General features: G+C 35.6%; 1 protein-coding gene across 2 annotated transcripts; it reads right to left on the bottom strand.

Moving 5' to 3' along the window:
* Positions 1 to 4,991, bottom strand: LOC308688382 (uncharacterized protein). Of its 2 annotated transcripts, XM_081361397.1 has the most exons (3): positions 4,818 to 4,981; positions 4,573 to 4,653; positions 1 to 1,168 (listed from the first exon to the last, which is right to left on the bottom strand). In XM_081361397.1, exon 3 carries the CDS (start codon positions 1,159 to 1,161, stop codon positions 631 to 633), a length of 531 nt encoding a protein of 176 aa, XP_081217523.1. In that variant the 5' UTR covers positions 1,162 to 1,168; positions 4,573 to 4,653; positions 4,818 to 4,981; the 3' UTR covers positions 1 to 630. The 2 variants fall into 2 exon arrangements, with proteins under 2 accessions (XP_081217523.1, XP_081217522.1); XM_081361396.1 differs by having other exon boundaries at positions 4,573 to 4,991.
* Positions 4,992 to 20,043: the final 15,052 nt, after the last annotated feature.

Genomic DNA, 20,043 nt, shown 5'->3' with positions numbered 1-20,043 from the left:
GAGCTTGTGTTCACCACAGACCTTATTTTAGGCATTCAACCAAAAACCCTAGATGATGGAACCGGAGGTGCTTTAATGCTACTTCGTTGTTTGGGCCTACAGAAATACTCAATCCCTGCAATACTCTATAAGCATGAGATGATCGACATGAACATGTGCATGTGACCCATCTGATATCAGTGTCATACAATTTAATCTTATTATGTGATAATAGTAAATGTTATGTTATTAATAACTGTAAATTGAAATCACTCTTTTTACTGGAGTGAACATTTTCTGGGTTGGCTTGTTTTTGAAAGCCAGTAAATGATGACAGAATTTTCCTTTTTGGGGGAACAATTCCTTTAATGCAGTGAAATTAAACAGTTAATTAAACAATAAAAAGTGAACAGACAGAACAAATCATAAAGCTTCTCATCCAGCACAAAGTAATGACACACATGAGCCATTTATAAGACCCAAATCAAGCTACTCAATTTAAATCAATGAAATTGTTATTGGTTATGAAAATTGCAGGAAGACATTTGCTGTTAAAAGCATTTATTTTGGATGAACAGGAATGTTTGATTTCAACTATGTGTGTCTGTAGGATCCAGACTACATAGATAAACTTTCACACACAACACAAGCTCAACGACGACCACGCCGATTACGGCGCTGCCGGATCTTAACTTCTCCAATGAAATCTGACCACTCCATGTTTTGAATGATCTCAATGAGGCCTTGGCTGATGCGGTAGGTGCCGTTCTCATCGAAGCGGCCTTTCCCTAAGTGATGAGTCACGTAAATCCTGTCAAACCATTTGTCATCACAGTCGGAATCGACTGAAACAACAATACGATCTGCGTTACTTTCACGCACATCGGGGTCGTAGTTCTTAGTAACATGATGAGACATGTTTCCCGGATAGTGCAGGTTACCCACTTCATAGTACGGTAGGTCAGAATCAGGAAGAATGCCTTCCCTGTTATGGAACGGATGGAAACCATAGTCTTTATGTTCTGGGTCGCATTGTTGTGCAATCATATTGCCGTCGTCATCAATATCTACACATTCATCAGCAAACCACCACAGCAGAGCGAGGCCATGTCTGGGATACGGCTGGCCAAACTTGGTCTCTCTCAGATGGGACAGTTCATTCAGTGTTCTCAGTCGCACCATTCTGTGTCTAGAAAACAGACAGAGAAAAAAGAGTAATAAATCGGACTGGACTACAGTGAAAATTACATTTGCCAGGACTTTATCTGGAATATATATTACTATATAGGCTATAGCCTATTACTTGTGTTGGCTATATCACTAGTATGGTGGCGTAATATGTAAGGGATAATCCAAGGCTAACCGTGCATTAGCAATTTTAATGCACAACGTGGAGGCAAAGAACACGAAGTGGAGGGTTTAAAATCGTTTAATGCACAGCTAGCCGTGGATTATCCCGCTTATACCATGGTCATTTGCCAGCATTGACAACTTAAATCTGTTATTGTTGTTTGCAGCGCAATATTTGACCAGAAGGGTAAAGTCGCCACTATGCCTCCTTAGATCTAGCAGCCCGCTTTGAATCAGACACACACAGAGATAAAGAAGTGCGGAAGATTACATTTATTTGAATGAATGAATGAATTGACAATATACACACGTACCATATAACTTGTATGTTAACATATAACATGTAACTCCTCAGAAAAAAATCTATTAAACCATCAGTTTCCTCACTTTCGTGAGAAAAAAGCATCAACACACTGTAAATTAAAGATTTATTGTGCACTTTAGTTAGATTCATTGAACAAAATGAGATTTTTTTTACAAGCGAGAAATCAATGAGCTTGCGCTAAACTGACTGAGCTTCTTATTATAAAGGGAGGGGAGAGCGCAGTGCTCGCTTTCTGTGTAATACATTCGCAATAAAATTGTGTTTTTCATGAGACTTTGTGAGTACTTAATACTTCACCTTGACACAATTTCTTTCTAAACAGTGATTTTATAATGTTTAATATTTATTCAAAAGAGAAAAGCGTGGAGAGAATATTGTAGGAAATGGTTAATATGAGCCAATAAATGCTCCTCTGCCGCCATCTACTAGTTATATTCAATTCCACTATAATGTTTTCTATCAAATGTTGTAATTCCTACATCTTGAAACGTATTTACAAATGGAGACAATCTCAGAATTGATGAACAAATAATGTTTTTGGTAAACAATTTTTTGCATGTCCAATTACAGACACAGAGGGCCCTATATCTTACACCCGGCGCAATGCAGCGCCAAGCATGACTCAAGTGTTTTTTGCTAGTTTCAGTCCGACGCAGTTATCATTTTCACGTCCTGCGCCACGTTGTTTAGAGCTACTCTGTGTAGGATTTTCTCCCATCTAGCGGTGAAATTGTTTACGACTACCAACTGAATATTACTTTCTAGCTTCTCCCATTCCGCGGGCGTTTTAACTCCTACGGTGGCCGTATTATTTCAAATCTGCTGGCAGTCGCGAGTAATCTCCCCCTCGCATTCGTCACGGTGCCACTGAGTGTAAAAACGCAAAGGCGAAGCTTTAATTTCCAGGTATGTCCCTCTTTGGCTAATGTATTTTCAAGATGGAGGCGCAACATGGCTGCCGCCATACGAGCGACGCGCTCTCTAAATGGCAGATTCTACGCTTACGAGAATACTTGATTAGTTGGTAGAAGTAATTACACATTAATGAGCACATATCATTTTGAAAGAGTGTTTTTTTCTAAGAATCAACTTAAAAAATTACACAGTGTAGCTTTAAATAGCAAATGCATTTGTGCCAAATATTTAAAATAAAAAGATTACAATGTAAAAGATTATTATTGTGTGACAAAGGTATTGTGGAATCCGGCTTGTCCCGTAGATGATCCGCGAGCAGATCCGCTTGCGCTCTGGAGACGGCTTCGGTCTTTCCACTATCAAATTCCGTCATGTAAATAGCGAATCTGCCATGGCGAGAGTGTAACTGGCATTTAAAGGGAATGGGAGATGGGACTCTGATTGGTTTAACGCACGTAAATCCCAAAACACACCCATTACTCATTAAGAGAATCAGGACAACCCTTTTAGACCATGCGCCTAACGGGCCGACCATTTTTCCCGTCGCTAAACTAGCAAAAGTGTATTCCGACACGCCCTAAGTGTTCTTGCGCCGTGCGCTTTAGACCATGCGCTTAGATCGTTAAAATAGGGCCCAGAGTTTCTTATTCCAACGTTCCCAGTAGCTTCGTCTTTATTGCAATCATTAAAACTGGTTTATTGACAAATTAGTTAAGTGTGATAACTCCATTAAAATATAAATACAAAATTAAAAACTCAAACATTTGATGGTTTTGTGTCAAAATACAGCGAGTACAGAATGACAGCTAACAGTTCACCGGAAATGCCCAAGCTGGCTTACTGGAAACCAGGAAGTAACCGTGCATAATAGTCAATTATAGCATTAAATGAATTAATTATAGAGAGAGTGAGAGAGAGTGAGATAGAGACCGAGAGATGAGATATGCAGACCTGGCTGGGTCTTTTCAGCATCTCTCTCTGTTAACACCAAAGCTGTGAGTTTAATTTCTTCAAAATAGTAATGTAACCTCATCGTTGCTGAGGAATATATTATGTAGTGATTCGGTAGTGAAGGTATTTTATCCTAAAAGTTGTGGTCAGCGTTGATAAGTTTCTGTGCTCCTGAATGTTTCTGTGTGCATCAGTGCAATCTCTGATTGATGAATATATGTGTGTGTGCTTCAATGTAAACAGCGTGAGTGATGTATGTGTGTGTGTGTTTTTTTTTTAAACAAATGTTTATTTTATTAATATATTATGTACTGCATGTATAATATGATGTAGCCTAATAATATATATATTTAAATTCAGAGGGACCATAATAGAGTACCAAAATAAATCAGCTGTCATTAATTTCCTTAATAATTCTCCATCATGTTGACCACAAACTTTAGTTCCTTGAAGAACACTGAAATTAGATGCAGTATTTATTTCCTTTGCTTTTAGCTTGGCACATATTTAAAATGTGTTCTGTAAAATGAGTTTATTCAGATTTTATTTTATATTTTCAGATATTGATCATGTGTGCAGGATACAGATGAAAATGTAAGTTAAACTGCACCAAACACAGATCCTCCAAGAGCCATGACAGTGAGCTCAACTCTTCATCTAGTGAATTGCTCTGTACTGATTTATAAATAAAGAACAAAGTAAAGGAAACAAAAACGAGAACCAGTAAAGCAAAATTTAATTATTTAGTCTATTTATTTTATTTTTGAATCTAGACTGTTTTATTAGAGCAACAAGTGGACACGGTAGGTTTCATTTCTCTTTAAACACACACCCACAGCACAGCCCATCTGGACCACAGACTGCAGGTCGGAGATATCGACTCAAAACAGTTTTCGACGCCACAGCTGTTTGACGTTGTTTAGTAAAATAATTAAAAGGCAACATCCGGCGTTAAGTTTAAAATTATAATATATATAATATAATGTAACTAAAATTGGTATTATTAAGAAAAAGCAATACAAATCCGACAAAAAGAACATATAATACTGTACCTTGTTCACGCGCTGTGAAGATCTGCGTCTGTGCAGCGCACGCGCTCACTTTATTCGTGTGTGTTAGTGGGCGGTGAAAAACTATCAAGAAAGAGAAAGATTATTAAGAATTATCAAGAAAGATTTCTGTGGAACTAGACTTATATAGTTAACCTAAAGTTGAAAGACAAATAATAGGCCAGTCTTTTAATAAGTAATTGTTACAGAAATGAAAAAGGTTCCAGTTTTGTTTTTTCGTTTCTTACAGTTCTGAAAGTAGGCTAAAAGATCGTGTATTTGTTGTTTGTTATTGAAGGAGTTTTTACTTTCTAGAAGAACAGAAGAATAAAAGTGACTGCATGTATTTGTACATTTGTGCAAACATGTGAGTCCGAAGTGAATAAATAACAAACATAACATCAGTTCTTCCAGGGAGGGAGTGAGAGGTCAGCTGACTATGTAGGAAACCGAAACTGAAGCAGAGAGACAGCAGTGGGCGTGTCTAAGAAGATCATATGAGCAAACACACACTGCACTAGACACACACACACACACACACACACACACACACTGGACATCGTTTAATCATATTATTTTATTACTCTTAATTTGTCATTGCAGTAATTTGTTTATGTCCAGTCTTTTTGGGCATTCATGTAAAAAAATTGTCTTGATCTTGACAAATGTATCTAACAATTAAAAACATACAATACGATTGTAATTTTGATAATCTATTGAATTGATATCCAATGTGCTGTTGCATCTTTAATTATTATCACAATCTAGATATTTGGCCCTGAATGCATCATTAATAACAATGCATATTTGCTGATGTCACTGAACTAATAATAACTCGATATTAACACACACTTGTCCTACAGGTTGAATGTGTGTGTCTGTTGCTATAGTGATAAAATGAAGCCCATTAGTGTGAAAAAGAAACTGTTCATGAGGGGATTTACATCAAATCTACTTTATATTGAACTATATAATGACAAATGCTTATATTCAGATTTCATATTGCATTTTATCCATATTAAAATAATCAAGAGTTAAGATTTTTATTTCATCACACAAGCACATCAAGATTTGATACTACACAGGATATATGAAAAATGTCACATAATAACCACACAACAAGTGTGAACACAGAACTAGAGAAGCTTAATCAATAACTAGTAAGACAGTGTGAGGATGCAAAGTTATCAGATTAATATCAAATTTTAAAGTTTCACATTTGGTCCCTTTTGACTATTTGTTTTCATCATTGCAACGATCATTCAAAAGAGAGAGAGAGCGCTCAACATCGTATTGTAAGTAAAGACAAGCATTAGTATTCATGAGTATTCAGGTAAAGCTTTCGAAATTTGCTAGACAAACAAATAGCTGTAAATCAAACAGTTTTTTTCTTAAATATTACAAACAAACAGGCACAAATGACCAGCACAATAAGCAAAAAAGCAAAAAGCAAAGCGCAGCATGTGTCAACCCAGGAATTTTGATGTGACCTTTGACCCTGCAGTGACTGATGTGAAGCTGGAAACTGTGAGTGTCTGTTGGATTGTTGATGGAAATGCATCTGATAAGGATTCAGATTATACATAGTTTGTCTGAGGAATTCTGCACGGTTCCAACTTTTAATTTCCTTCAGAAGATCAATGCTAATGCGGTAAATGTGATTCTGGTCAAAGTTCAGCGCACCTGAGTGTCGTGTCACATAAATGCTGTCAAACCTGTTCCACCTTGAGTCAAAGGAAACAATAATGCGATCAGTGTTGCTTTCATCAGACCATCCTGTGTATTTCTCAGTGACATAACCTGGCAGTGGGTCAGTCTTTTTCAGGTTGCCCACCTCAAAGTACGGTTGGTCAGAGTAAGGAAGAAGTCCTTCCTTATTATGGAACAGACAAAAGCCAAAATCTCTATTTGCAGGGTTGCAGAGTGCAGTTATCCAACCATTGGAGTCAATACGAACACATTGATCAGCAAACCACCACAGCAAGATCAGACCGTGTCTGGGAGAAGGCTGACCAAACCTGGACTCTCTCAGATCAGACAAATTATACAGAGTCCTCATCGTGTTCCTGACAATCCTGCTGGAAAAACAAAATGTTCACTCAGTAAAAAAATTACAAAAGCTATCACTGGGGCAGTACCCTTTCAAAACATATACTTTAATATCTCATTTACTCCTAAACGGTGCATATTAGTAGCTGAATGGTCCCTTTTGAAAGGATCCTGCCCCAGTGACAGCTTTTGTACCTTTTGTTCTGATAGTGTAAAGAATAGAACTGGTTTTACTCCTATGATTGAGCACTTGTTGTTAGAGAAAAGGTTTGTAATAGTCGGGGAGCCAAAGTCTCAAAAATGGGTTGAACCTGACATGGTCTGTTATACTTTTTATTTGTGTTTTTTCTGTTAACTTTGACCCTAAGAACCAATAATTGGAGGGTCTGCTCTGCCGGAAATATCGCGAAAAATTTTTTTGGCCATTTTAGTGTATGCACCCTTTATTTTTTATCAGAAAAATGTGAAAAATGATTTTTTTCCCTCAAATCCTCAGTGGGTTTGGTAGGCTGTCAATAAATGCACTCCAGATACAAAGAACACATTTGCTGACAACATCCACGGAAAAAATAACTCTTAAAACACATTTCTACATGATTTTGCATCAATTTAATGCAAAAAATTAGGCGTTTTCTCACTTTTTTTCCAATATTTTCATCTTTACTTCATTGGCAATCAACTATTCCCCCAAGTTATGACATCAGTCAATATGTCATTCTTCTCACCAAACAGTATACTCATTCCACAGAAAAAATCATAAAAATCCAACCAAAATCAATGGATCTGTGATGATTTCACTAATAGTTGATCAGCAGGCTCAGAACCTCAATAGAATTGAAGGCTACTCTCAAAATTCCGAAAGACATGTAGTCCATGAGCCAGGGGGGTTGATCGGTATCATCGGGGGGAAAAATGCTATCATTGTTATTTGGCAAGGTATACACCCCTAGTATTAGAATAATCACTATAGCAGTGCAGGGGTGGTAGCGAAATCACTTTTTTCAGCTCATGAAGTTACTAACCCCCTAAGATAAATTCCGTTTTTGAAATCTGGTGTATATCTGGTTTAGGCTCATGCTAGGGATATTGTCAATATTCTATAATATGGTGCTTGGTATCGCTGGAAAGGGGACCTTTTAGGCTTTCATTTAAGCCCAGTACTGAATCTGTCTGACAAACACAGAGGTCACATGACTTCTTTAAACCAGAAATAACACACATTTTTTCACAATTTCCGCCTAAACTGTATGCTTTATTTTATCCCTGTGCCATGAAAGAACACCACGGACACAAAAGTCAACAACTTCAATACTCAAGGCACTCTGATGACTCAGAAAATGTATAATATACCTATACTATTTATTTGTGAGAGCCTTAAATTAGACTTGTGCAGCCAGCACAAGTCTTCAAAATAGAATAGAGCCAATAGAATGGACAAATAGAATACCCTAGTCCAGGGCCAAATGTTGTAATAAAAACACTTGTAATTGGTGTAACAAAATGTTTCTATCATGTATTTTGATATTCACCCACTTTCAGTTAGAATGTCAGAATGTAGCTCATGCACTGAATGTTGATGGATTTTGATAAGGTTTTGTCAGTTTTGTGAAAAGATTGTTGGAATCAATCGCTGTAAAAATCTGTTATTGTCTATCCATTCTAAAAGTGCATCTATCCATTATAAAAGTCCATCTATCCATCATAAAAGTGCATCTGTCCATTATAAAAGTCCATCTCTCCATCATAAAAGTGCATCTGTCCATTATAAAAGTCCATCTCTCCATCATAAAAGTCCATCTCTCCATCATAAAAGTCCATCTATCCATTCTAAAAGTCCATCTCTCCATTATAAAAGTGCATTTATCCATTATAAAAGTCCATCTATCCATCATAAAAGTGCATCTGTCCATTATAAAAGTCCATCTCTCCATCATAAAAGTCCATCTCTCCATCATAAAAGTCCATCTATCCATTCTAAAAGTCCATCTCTCCATGATAAAAGTGCATTTATCCATTATAAAAGTCCATCTATCCATCATAAAAGTGCATCTGTCCATTATAAAAGTCCATCTCTCCATCATAAAAGTCCATCTCTCCATCATAAAAGTCCATCTCTCCATTATAAAAGTGCATCTATCCATCATAAAAGTCAATCTATCCATTCTAAAAGTCCATCTCTCCATTATAAAAGTGCATCTATCCATCATAAAAGTGCATTTATCCATTATAAAAGTCCATCTATCCATCATAAAAGTGCATCTGTCCATTATAAAAGTCCATCTCTCCATCATAAAAGTCCATTTCTCCATCATAAAAGTCCATCTCTCCTTTATAAAAGTGCATCTATCCATCATAAAAGTCCATCTCTCCATCATAAAAGTCCATCTATCCATTCTAAAAGTCCATCTCTCCATTATAAAAGTGCATCTATCCATCATAAAAGTGCATCTCTCCATTATAAAAGTGCATCTATCCATCATAAAAGTGCATTTATCCATTATAAAAGTCCATCTATCCATCATAAAAGTGCATCTGTCCATTATAAAAGTCCATCTCTCCATCATAAAAGTCCATCTCTCCATCATAAAAGTCCATCTATCCATTCTAAAAGTCCATCTCTCCATGATAAAAGTGCATTTATCCATTATAAAAGTCCATCTATCCATCATAAAAGTGCATCTGTCCATTATAAAAGTCCATCTCTCCATCATAAAAGTCCATCTCTCCATCATAAAAGTCCATCTATCCATTCTAAAAGTCCATCTCTCCATTATAAAAGTCAATCTATCCATTCTAAAAGTCCATCTCTCCATTATAAAAGTGCATCTATCATCATAAAAGTGCATTTATCCATTATAAAAGTCCATCTATCCATCATAAAAGTGCATCTGTCCATTATAAAAGTCCATCTCTCCATCATAAAAGTCCATCTCTCCATCATAAAAGTCCATCTATCCATTCTAAAAGTGCATCTATCCATCATAAAAGTGCATCTATCCATCATAAAAGTGCATCTGTCCATTATAAAAGTGCATCTCTTCATCATAAAAGTGCATCTCTTCATCATAAAAGTGCATGTCTTCATGTTCATTTTATGAAGTATACTTAAGTAATTTTCAAGTATATTTTTAAGTATACTTTATGTAGTAAGTATACTAATATCAATGTGTACTTGTAGTAAAATTGTGTACTATTTCAATACTGCTTGGGACTAAATTGGCTCACTTTTCGTATTTTTAGTATTTGTAAGAGTAGTAAACTAAGTACACAACTAGGTTTCTCATTTGAAATGCATCTGTACTACAAGTGAACTTATAAGTATACTAGTAGTTTACTGTTTTAATACAAGTAGTACATTTTTTAGTTTATGAAAGTACACACTGATGTGTACTCTCAGTAAACTACTAGTTTCGTAGTTTATACTGCAAGTATACTTGTAAGTTTTCTTTAAGTAAACATAACATTATACTTTGCACTTAACATGTAACATTATTATTTTTGCACTTGAAAAATACCTTTAACTGTACTTTAAATTTAAAAACATGTTATTAGCTTCATGCATCCTTTTTTAATCTTAACACTTGAATGTCAGTAAGTTTCATAAAGAAAGGCAACATTTTAAACAAAAAAGTAGAATTAGAGTAAATTGATTTACACGACCAGTGGACTAACCTACACAAAAATTCATGCAGAATTAGAAACATATCTGTTTTATATCAATTTTCTAATCAATATTTTCAAACAATGTAAGTTTCATAAGACTGTATGTATATGAAAAAACTATGTAAAAAAGTATATTTAATTGACTACTCAATCAAAAGAGTTAACACAACTACAAAACAAGTATACAGTACTATGAATTCTTAATTATTCCTTTAAGCAAGGTTCACCAATCTCGGTCCTGGAGGGCCGCTGTTCTGCAGAGTTTAGGACAGCGGCCCTCCAGGACCGAGATTGGTGAACCCTGCTTTTAAGTATATCTGGATCAAAAGATTGAGTTCAAGTACAGGCCAAATATACCTGGGCCCGTATTCATAAAGAATCTTAATGCAAAGAGTAGCTCCTAGTGACAAAATTCTAAGAAAATTCTTAGAAATGTGGCCGTTTACTCTTAAAATTAAAGAAAAAAATCCCAGTAAAGAAAAAAATAATTCAGAAAGCATCTTAACCCTTAAAAGAGGTCTTAAGGTAAAAATTGTTAGGAGCATGGACGAGGACTTTTAAGAGGCTGAAGACTTTCTTCAGCAGAGGAGAACATGGCAGAAAGAAGAAGGAGAAGAAATCTGTTGCAGACAGTGGATGACAGTGAGTTAATAAGACGCTAAAGATTAGATCGTGCATGGATCATGTTTGTGACTGATCTTAGAGACGCGCTAACATCTCCGACAGCGCAGAAATGCAATAGCGCCAGAAATGAAATTCTGTGATTACAGAAAAGTAATCACTACATTACGATATTTGGCAACTGGGAAAATGAAACAATGCAGCAGTGTGTAATGTACACAGTCGCATGTAATTTCAAAGTGAAGGCTTAGAATAGACAAATCACAATTTTTTTCCTTCTTGGACTACCAGCCAATCACAGTCTTCAAAAGATTGTGTCATACATAGCAACGGGGTCAGCCCCGCCTCCGCACTAAGATGAAAGTTTTTGTCTTTTCCTTGCTCAGAGTTGTTCTCAGATTGGCCCCGAATCGCTCTTAAGCTAAGACTCCTACGTAAAAGTTTTTAAAGGAAAACTCCGGTCAATTTTAACATTAATAATTCAGCCAGCGCTCACATGGCTGTGCACTTGTAATGACACATCAAGGATGTTAAGAGGCTAAAAGCAGGTTTAAATATTGCCCCATTGAAGTCAACAGGGTGCAAATTTTAAAAAGAGGATAACATGGTGTAGGCAACACCGATTTTTGTCGTTGTTCTCTGTATTGACAGCACTCCAAATTGACAAAAAAATTAGCTCAATGTTAAAATTGACCGGAGTTCTCCTTTAAGCAAAATTAAGAGTTTTCTGAGAGGATTCTTAGAATCTTTATGAATACGGGCCCTGGACTTTTCTCTCAGTATACATCAAGTACACTGAAGTGTAATTTTAAGTATATTTCTGAGAAGTACATAAAATGTAGACTGAAAGTATACTTTCTTATTTTAAGCTTAAAAGAAGTATACTAAGTGTGAAAAACACCAAGCTTACATTAGCTACTGCTACTATTCCCCACCAATTCACAAGCACAAGAGAAAAAGTATTTTGTACTTACATTGAATACCCCTGGAACTCTCAGTAACATTCAGTGCATGAGCTACATTCTGACATTCTAACTGAAAGTGGGTGAATATCAAAATACATGATAGAAACATTTTGTTACACCAATTACAAGTGTTTTTATTACAACATTTGGCCCTGGACTAGGGTATTCTATTTGTCCATTCTATTGGCTCTATTCTATTTTGAAGACTTGTGCTGGCTGCACAAGTCTAATTTAAGGCTCTCACAAATAAATAGTATGGGTATATTATACATTTTCTGAGTCATCAGAGTGCCTTGAGTATTGAAGTTGTTGACTTTTGTGTCCGTGGTGTTCTTTCATGGCACAGGGATAAAATAAAGCATACAGTTTAGGCGGAAATTGTGAAAAAATGTGTGTTATTTCTGGTTTAAAGAAGTCATGTGACCTCTGTGTTTGTCAGACAGATTCAGTACTGGGCTTAAATGAAAGCCTAAAAGGTCCCCTTTCCAGCGATACCAAGCACCATATTATAGAATATTGACAATATCCCTAGCATGAGCCTAAACCAGATATACACCAGATTTCAAAAACGGAATTTATCTTAGGGGGTTAGTAACTTCATGAGCTGAAAAAAGTGATTTCGCTACCACCCCTGCACTGCTATAGTGATTATTCTAATACTAGGGGTGTATACCTTGCCAAATAACAATGATAGCATTTTTCCCCCCGATGATACCGATCAACCCCCCTGGCTCATGGACTACATGTCTTTCGGAATTTTGAGAGTAGCCTACAATTCTATTGAGGTTCTGAGCCTGCTGATCAACTATTAGTGAAATCATCACAGATCCATTGATTTTGGTTGGATTTTTATGATTTTTTCTGTGGAATGAGTATACTGTTTGGTGAGAAGAATGACATATTGACTGATGTCATAACTTGGGGGAATAGTTGATTGCCAATGAAGTAAAGATGAAAATATTGGAAAAAAGTGAGAAAACGCCTAATTTTTTGCATTAAATTGATGCAAAATCATGTAGAAATGTGTTTTAAGAGTTATTTTTTCCGTGGATGTTGTCAGCAAATGTGTTCTTTGTATCTGGAGTGCATTTATTGACAGCCTACCAAACCCACTGAGGATTTGAGGGAAAAAAATCATTTTTCACATTTTTCTGATAAAAAATAAAGGGTGCATACACTAAAATGGCCACAATTTTTTTTTGCGATATTTCCGGCAGAGCAGACCCTCCAATTATTGGTTCTTAGGGTCAAAGTTAACAGAAAAAACACAAATAAAAAGTATAACAGACCATGTCAGGTTCAACCCATTTTATTGAGCTTTTGAGACTTTGGCTCCCCGACTATAATGACTTTTTCAAAATAAAATGCACAATTACAGAAAAAATGCACATGTAAAAACCAGACGACCATAAAAGAACATTAAAAGTTTTGGTAAAACATATCTGCTGATCACTTACTCTAAACTACAAGCAGAAAGAGCTCAGAAAGATCCTCCAAGACTCTTCCAGTGAGTTGAGGGAGATGAAGGGTTAATCTATTCTGTCGCGACAAGATTTTTCAAAAGTAAAAACAAGCAAGTCCAGATTGTAACATCTTTTTTTCATTCATATTGGTAATGGATTAAAATGTATAACCCGAAATGAAAAATGTAATAAAGCAAAACAATGTTAAATACTCGTTTTCTTTCAAAATTATGTTATGCAGTTCAATTATTACATAAACAAATGTATAAATAATTTTCTGGTAAGTACTCAAAAAAAATGTTGTTCACAATCTTGTTGAAGTGAAGACTCTGACACGTCTTTGTGTGGGTCGTGCAAAGATCTGCTAACAGAAACCAATGCTGTTTCATGTCAGTGTCAGGGGCGGAGAGACTCCACAGGGAAATATTTGGTTGGCAAATAGAGAGAAGGGAAAGAATCATTCATATAGGCCTAGGATTTGATTAATTACTATATAACGCCGGGATCTATCCAGAAAGTAACCATGTCGTGCCAGTCTACGTTTTAGTGATTAAAAAAATTGATTTGCTTAAATTATTCATATAAAAGAATTATAACAATCAGGCACGTGCACACATAGACATCAAAGGGGGCTTGAGCACCTGCCCTTTTTATTCCTGGAGAGAAAGTGCCCTTTTTTCTGGGGTGCCTTTTTTCTATTTTTGAAAAATAATATATACCGGTATTCCTGTTTGCGCACAGCTTCCCTGTCAAACAAAGATATTTATTGAATTAATTAATAATAATTTAGCCGTAAATAAAATGACCCACATGATGACCTTTCACCTCATTCCTCACGCTGCACGCACATTTTTTTATTTTTTTTATTTCGCGCGGCAGTGCGCACTACCAGAGGATGTCTTCAAATCTGCGGCTACTGGTAAGTGGCGTTTCATTCTCAGCGAAGTGATTTTGATGTTCGTTTACTTATTATTTTACAAGGACGACGTGAAGAGAGCATGCAGAGATGTTGTTTATATTGCTGTGTGTAACGTTAGGCTATAGAAGTAACTGTTTTCCTGAATGCCATCAAGATTGAAACCGAGACTGATTTCATAGCAGGTCAATAAACAAATAGTTAAAATTAAGTCACTTACATTTTAGACGCAATGACTATTTTTGTTCTGTTTCAGCAGCGAAAATAGTTCCAAACAAAGATCACTGCAGAACCATAGAGCATCTCACAGCAACACTTGTTGCATTACTGAATGATTCAGCATTTTGAACGAATCGTTTGAGTCAAAGATTCAATTACCCATTCATAAACTGCCTCATTCTGAATAAATCAGCCGTTTGAATGAATCGTTTGAATGAATGACTCAATGACTCGCTCATTAAGACGGTCGCCTGCCGCCTCCTACTGGCGGTTTAGTTTTATGAAGTATCATTCTTTTCAACATTCCTTATTTGTATATTCAAAAATATTTAAAATAATCCAAACTAATACAGTTATAATTTTTCAATGTTAATTATTTAATTTGATTGGTAACAGCCTAGTGTCTTATTATTTTAATTGAATATATTGATCAAAATTGAAAATTTGAAATGAAAGATGGAGCATACATTTAATAAAATTAGTGGAAAAATGCCCTTTTTAAAAGGTACAAAAAATTAGTGTTTTCAAAGTGATGTAATGAAACATTGACAATTTAAGTTTGAAGGGAGAAAAGCCTCTGTTTAGGCTATTAAGGAAATGTAATTTTGCCAAAAGAAGAACTTTTATTTTAAATAAATGTTCGTTTTAAATCAGCCTACTTCAATGTGATATGTTACCATATTATCATGCTTAACTTTGATGCACAACATGGGTCTAAAAAGACCCGACTGAGTTTTCATTTTCTATATCTTTGCAAGAAATTTATTTAATCATTCAGTATTCCAGGTATTCCTCAATTAACTTGTTTTAGATCATTACAAATCAATATTTAAATTTTTCCTTTCTTACTTTTCGAAAAAAAATTGTTTTTGTGTCACTACCCCTCTAATGCGCAACATGGGTCTAAAAAGACCCGTATTCATGTTTCTTTGCTGAATATTTGAAATAAATTTATTTTATCATTTATTAATCCAGGTATTCATTAAATATCTTGTTTTTGATTTTCAAAAATCATTATGTTTATTTTTCCTTTCTTACTTTATAAACAAACACGTTTTTTGTATTTCTACATCCATTTTACACACATGGGTCAAAAATGACCCGTATAGGAACCTTTGATATGTATAAATATATTTACTGCAGAAAACTATTCACCTGCCACACATTTCACAATTCAACACGGCTGCTTTTGTATTTTTCATGCATGTAAGTTTTATTTAAAACATTTTTTTTGTTACAGAAAAATATAGATATAGCCTCGTAGGCTAAGGTTACCTTGACCTTGAAAACCATAACTAGTGTGAAAGAGAAACATGTCCAATACCATTAGCTAGCTTGCGTCGACATTCTATTTTATCTAATGTTAGCTAGGTCAATAAAATTAAATTTGCAATAGAAAGTTATATATACAAGTGTATATATTGTCGCTGTTGGGCAGAAACCTTGTACCGTTATTCATTTTTATTTGTGGTCATAAATCAATGCTATCGGTCACATAAGCCGGTGTGTGGTGGCGTTCTGGTGCACTATGGCTGCTGTCGCATCATCCAGGTGGATACTGCACATTGGTGGTGGTTGAGGAGATCCTCCTACAGTTGCACTACACTACAGTTCAATTTCAGTGTTATCGGTTAGGCATATATGCGTGTTATGTGTGACAAAGTGGCCAATAAACATATTTCAAGTGTTACAGTAAATGTGTGGATCTAAACAACTGTGACATTGGTTATTTTGACAAAAAGTTTTCTTTATTCTTTTGTTTTATCACGCTTGCATAGATGAGTCATTTTAGACCCATGTGTGTAAACTTGATGTTTTAACACAAAACTTATAAAAAAATATTAAAATATGAATTTGTGATCATAAAAAAAAAAAAAATTATATTCATAAATCATGAAATTAATAGATCATGAAATAGTAAATGCTCAAATAAAGTGATTTCAAAAGGTGAAAAAAAAAAAAAAAAAGCCAAGCCATGCATGAAATAACATAGGAAATGAATACGGGTCTTTTTAGACCCATGTTGTGCATTAGAAGGGGTATCCATAGTGTGCGCATCAAAGGGTTAACACTGAGAATTTGAATAATTGTAATGTGATGATCAGATGCAGATATCTAAATCAGAGAATATGGGCGGTTTGCGGGTGGATTATTTATTTTTAACAGTGGATTCGGGTGACTCAAAGTGCACAAATTAATGAATTTATCTTTAAAATGTACAAAATTTTCTTCCGGGGGGGCATGCTCCCCGGACCCCCCTAGAGATACCCAGCTCCACCAACAAAAATAATGTGGGAAACACAATAGGCTATATGATGATCTACAAAAAAATACTAATTTAATTATCTTATTATTAAAATACATTATTAGGATTTTACCACCTCCGCCTCATTTTGAGGCTGTAAAAACCCTGTTACTGTATTTTGATCACAGCCCTATTTAAAGCCTTGTTCCATGTGCCCCTTTTTATACTTTGAGCACCTGCCCCTCCAGAGGTCTCTGCACGGCCCTGATAACAATAATTATTAATAACCTCTCTGTTACTTTCATTAAAAAATTGACTTTTTAAAGTGGGGTCAGTTGACACATGCACAGTATAAGTGTATTTATGAATGAACAAACACACTGTAAAAAGTGAACAGTTGGTTCAACTTAAAAAAATTACTTCAATTGGTAACACCTAAAGAAATTAAGTTTTCTCAACTTAAATTATCACATTTTTCACGATAAAACGTGATAATTTAAGTTGAGAAAACTTAATTTCTTTAGGTGTTACCAATTGAAGTATTTTTTTAAATTTGATCCAACTATTCACTTTTTACAGTGCAACAGGAAAAAGTATTTTATGACACTGAAACATTGCACATGGTTGGACAACTTTTTTTTTTTTTCTTCTTCCTGCTAGAGAAACTCATCTAAGCATGAAACTGCCAAACAGCCCCGGTCTCCCTCACATTCTTTGCACCTGCTGATAATGCACACTGGACAAGAGGTTAATTTACACAAACAATAAGAAACAACAGTTCAAAGCGTGAGTTTCCAAAGCAACTTTATTTAAGACCAAGCCAGAGAAACTACTTGTATATGATTGTATCAAGAGAGAGAACTTGAACAATAGTGGCGGGAGAAGTGAGGCTTTAAAAAACAACAACCTTTGAATCAATTGAACCAATTTCTTTAAAAACAATCGCTCGAAACTCAAGGACATCTGAAGCAAAATTTTCGAAATCGTTTATCAGTAATTGATACTTGAATCAGTTCTGTATCAATTATTATAATGTTTATAGCCTACTCATAATAATCATGGAAAAAAAGACAGCATGTTATTGGTAAGCTGATATTTCTTTTTAAAGAATGGCACACCGCCAGGAGGATTTGTTTTCAGGTGCCGTCTCACGATGACACTGCTCTGCAAAAGATAAATTCTCTGCAGTGTTGGAGAGCTCGGAGAGATACTGATCTTGACTCTTGTTCTTGATGATCAGGAGGAGGCCCTGACTCACACGGAAGGTTTTGCTGCTGTCGAATCGTTTCGGGTCGCTGTGTTCAGTCACATACACCCTGTTGAATCTGCCATACGCGTCCAGACGCACAATAACCCGGTCCTTGTTACAGGGATTAAAGTGAAAAAAATTCTTCTGACTGAAATTTTTTTTTTAGGCCAAGTCATATTCCTTTAACTTTTTAAATAGTCGAGACCAATAGCGTTTTAAGGGGAGACGTTTTAAACCGCTTTAATATTGCCAGTAGGCGTATTTTAAAAGCTATATTTTAATCTATGAAAACCAGGCATGGAACATACTAATATAATTAATAATTTGCATATATATATATATATATGCAAATTATAACACGTTTACACAAAATTTGTTAACACACAAGTAAGTTACTTTTCCCCTTTACTTAACATAAATTGTAAGAATATGACTAATAGTAAAGACTAGTACTAATAAATACAGTGCTATGCATAAGTTTAGACACCCATGATAAAGTTGACTAAAAAGAGGAATAAAAAATCATCTTTTGGAAATTGAACTTAAAGGTATAGCGGAGGATCTTTCTGAATTTTAGATAAGTCCCGCCCTCTCCACTTTTTGAAAAGTTTGATTGATTCACCAGAATGATTGACAATTAGGAGGACCAATAGTATAGGGTATCCACCCGGAAGTAAAAAGATCCTCCGCTATACCTTTAATGCCTTAATTTAAAAAATTAGGAAAAATCCAACCTTTAAGGACACCAATTTTCTTTGTGAATGAATAATGTATCGTAAATAAATAAATGTTCTTCACCCCTATGTTAAATTCCCATAGAGGCAGGCAGATTTTTATTTTTAAGTATTTTTTTTATTTATTTTTTAGGATACTATGAATCCTGATAAAGTTCCCTTGGCCTTTGGAATTAAAATAGCCCCACATCATCACATAGCCTTCACCATACCTAGAGATTGGCAGGATGTAACTGCTAATTCCATATCGCATTTAAAAAATATATCGATATATTTTTTATATCGATATCGCCCAGCCCTAACTGCATTATAAGTGTGTCACTGAAATATAGTTCTACCTCAGCGCTCAGCTGTAGCCTGACATGCACTTTCCGTGAGCGGTAATTGAAAACCCGGAGTGGACTAAAGGCAGAGTGATTACAGAGTGCTTAGAGTGGAGAGAGGAACGTGCTTTTGCTCCAGCTCCACTCCAGGCTTTGATCACATCCCCCTCAGCAGGGTGAATACACCTCGTCTTTCCTTAATTTAAGACCTATTCAAACTAAAATTAAGATATTTATTACACTATTTGAGAAATGAAAGCCTATTTACGGCCTTAAAATTATGAAAAGTGAATTTAAGACTTTAAGGACAGACTGGAACCCGCAATGACGGAAATCCGTCATGGACTTGCTGCAATTAACGGAAATCCGTCGTAGCGACGGAGAACTTTAATCCCTGTTGTTATTGTCATGAATAGGCCTATTGCGGCTGTAATTTGCCCTGACATAATTTGGGAGCTTGTCTGCTCTTGAATAATTCAGGTTGCCCACCTCATAGTATGGGAGATTCTGAATGGGCACAATGGGATCCTCTTCATCAATTGAGGTCTATAGTCGGAGACAATATTCCCATAGCTGAAGTCTATGTAGTCATGAGCAAACCAGTACAGCAGATTCAGGCCATGTCTCGGTGGGCACGGCTGACCGAAGCCTGACTGTTCCAGCTGGGACAGTTCATTCAGTGCACCTTTCACCATGATGGAGGACTGTGTGAGAGATAAATAAAAAATAGGAATAAATACAATTTAAAATAATAGTTAAAAACAGTCAATGAGGCAAATCAGTCAGCTCTCAAATATATAGCGTTAAAGCAGTTTTGAAAGTTGAAAATCCCAATATGTACCTTGTATAAAGACTGATCCTTCAAGCTTTGGTCAAACTTTGAGGTGAGTTGAATTCTCTTCTTCTAAGAGAACGTCCCTGAAAAGCATGTGGAAGAGAAGTACAGCTGTTTTAAACATCATGGGCGTTTACAATTTGTATGTCTTTATGAAAAACGCATATACACAAGTGCTTTTAGTTGGCAAAA

This window comes from Scardinius erythrophthalmus, assembly GCF_964197995.2.
Source record: "Scardinius erythrophthalmus genome assembly, chromosome: 3".
NCBI lineage: Eukaryota > Metazoa > Chordata > Actinopteri > Cypriniformes > Leuciscidae > Scardinius > Scardinius erythrophthalmus.
The sequence above is the reverse complement of the archived record's forward strand: the minus strand, read 5'-3'. Positions and strand labels throughout refer to the sequence as shown.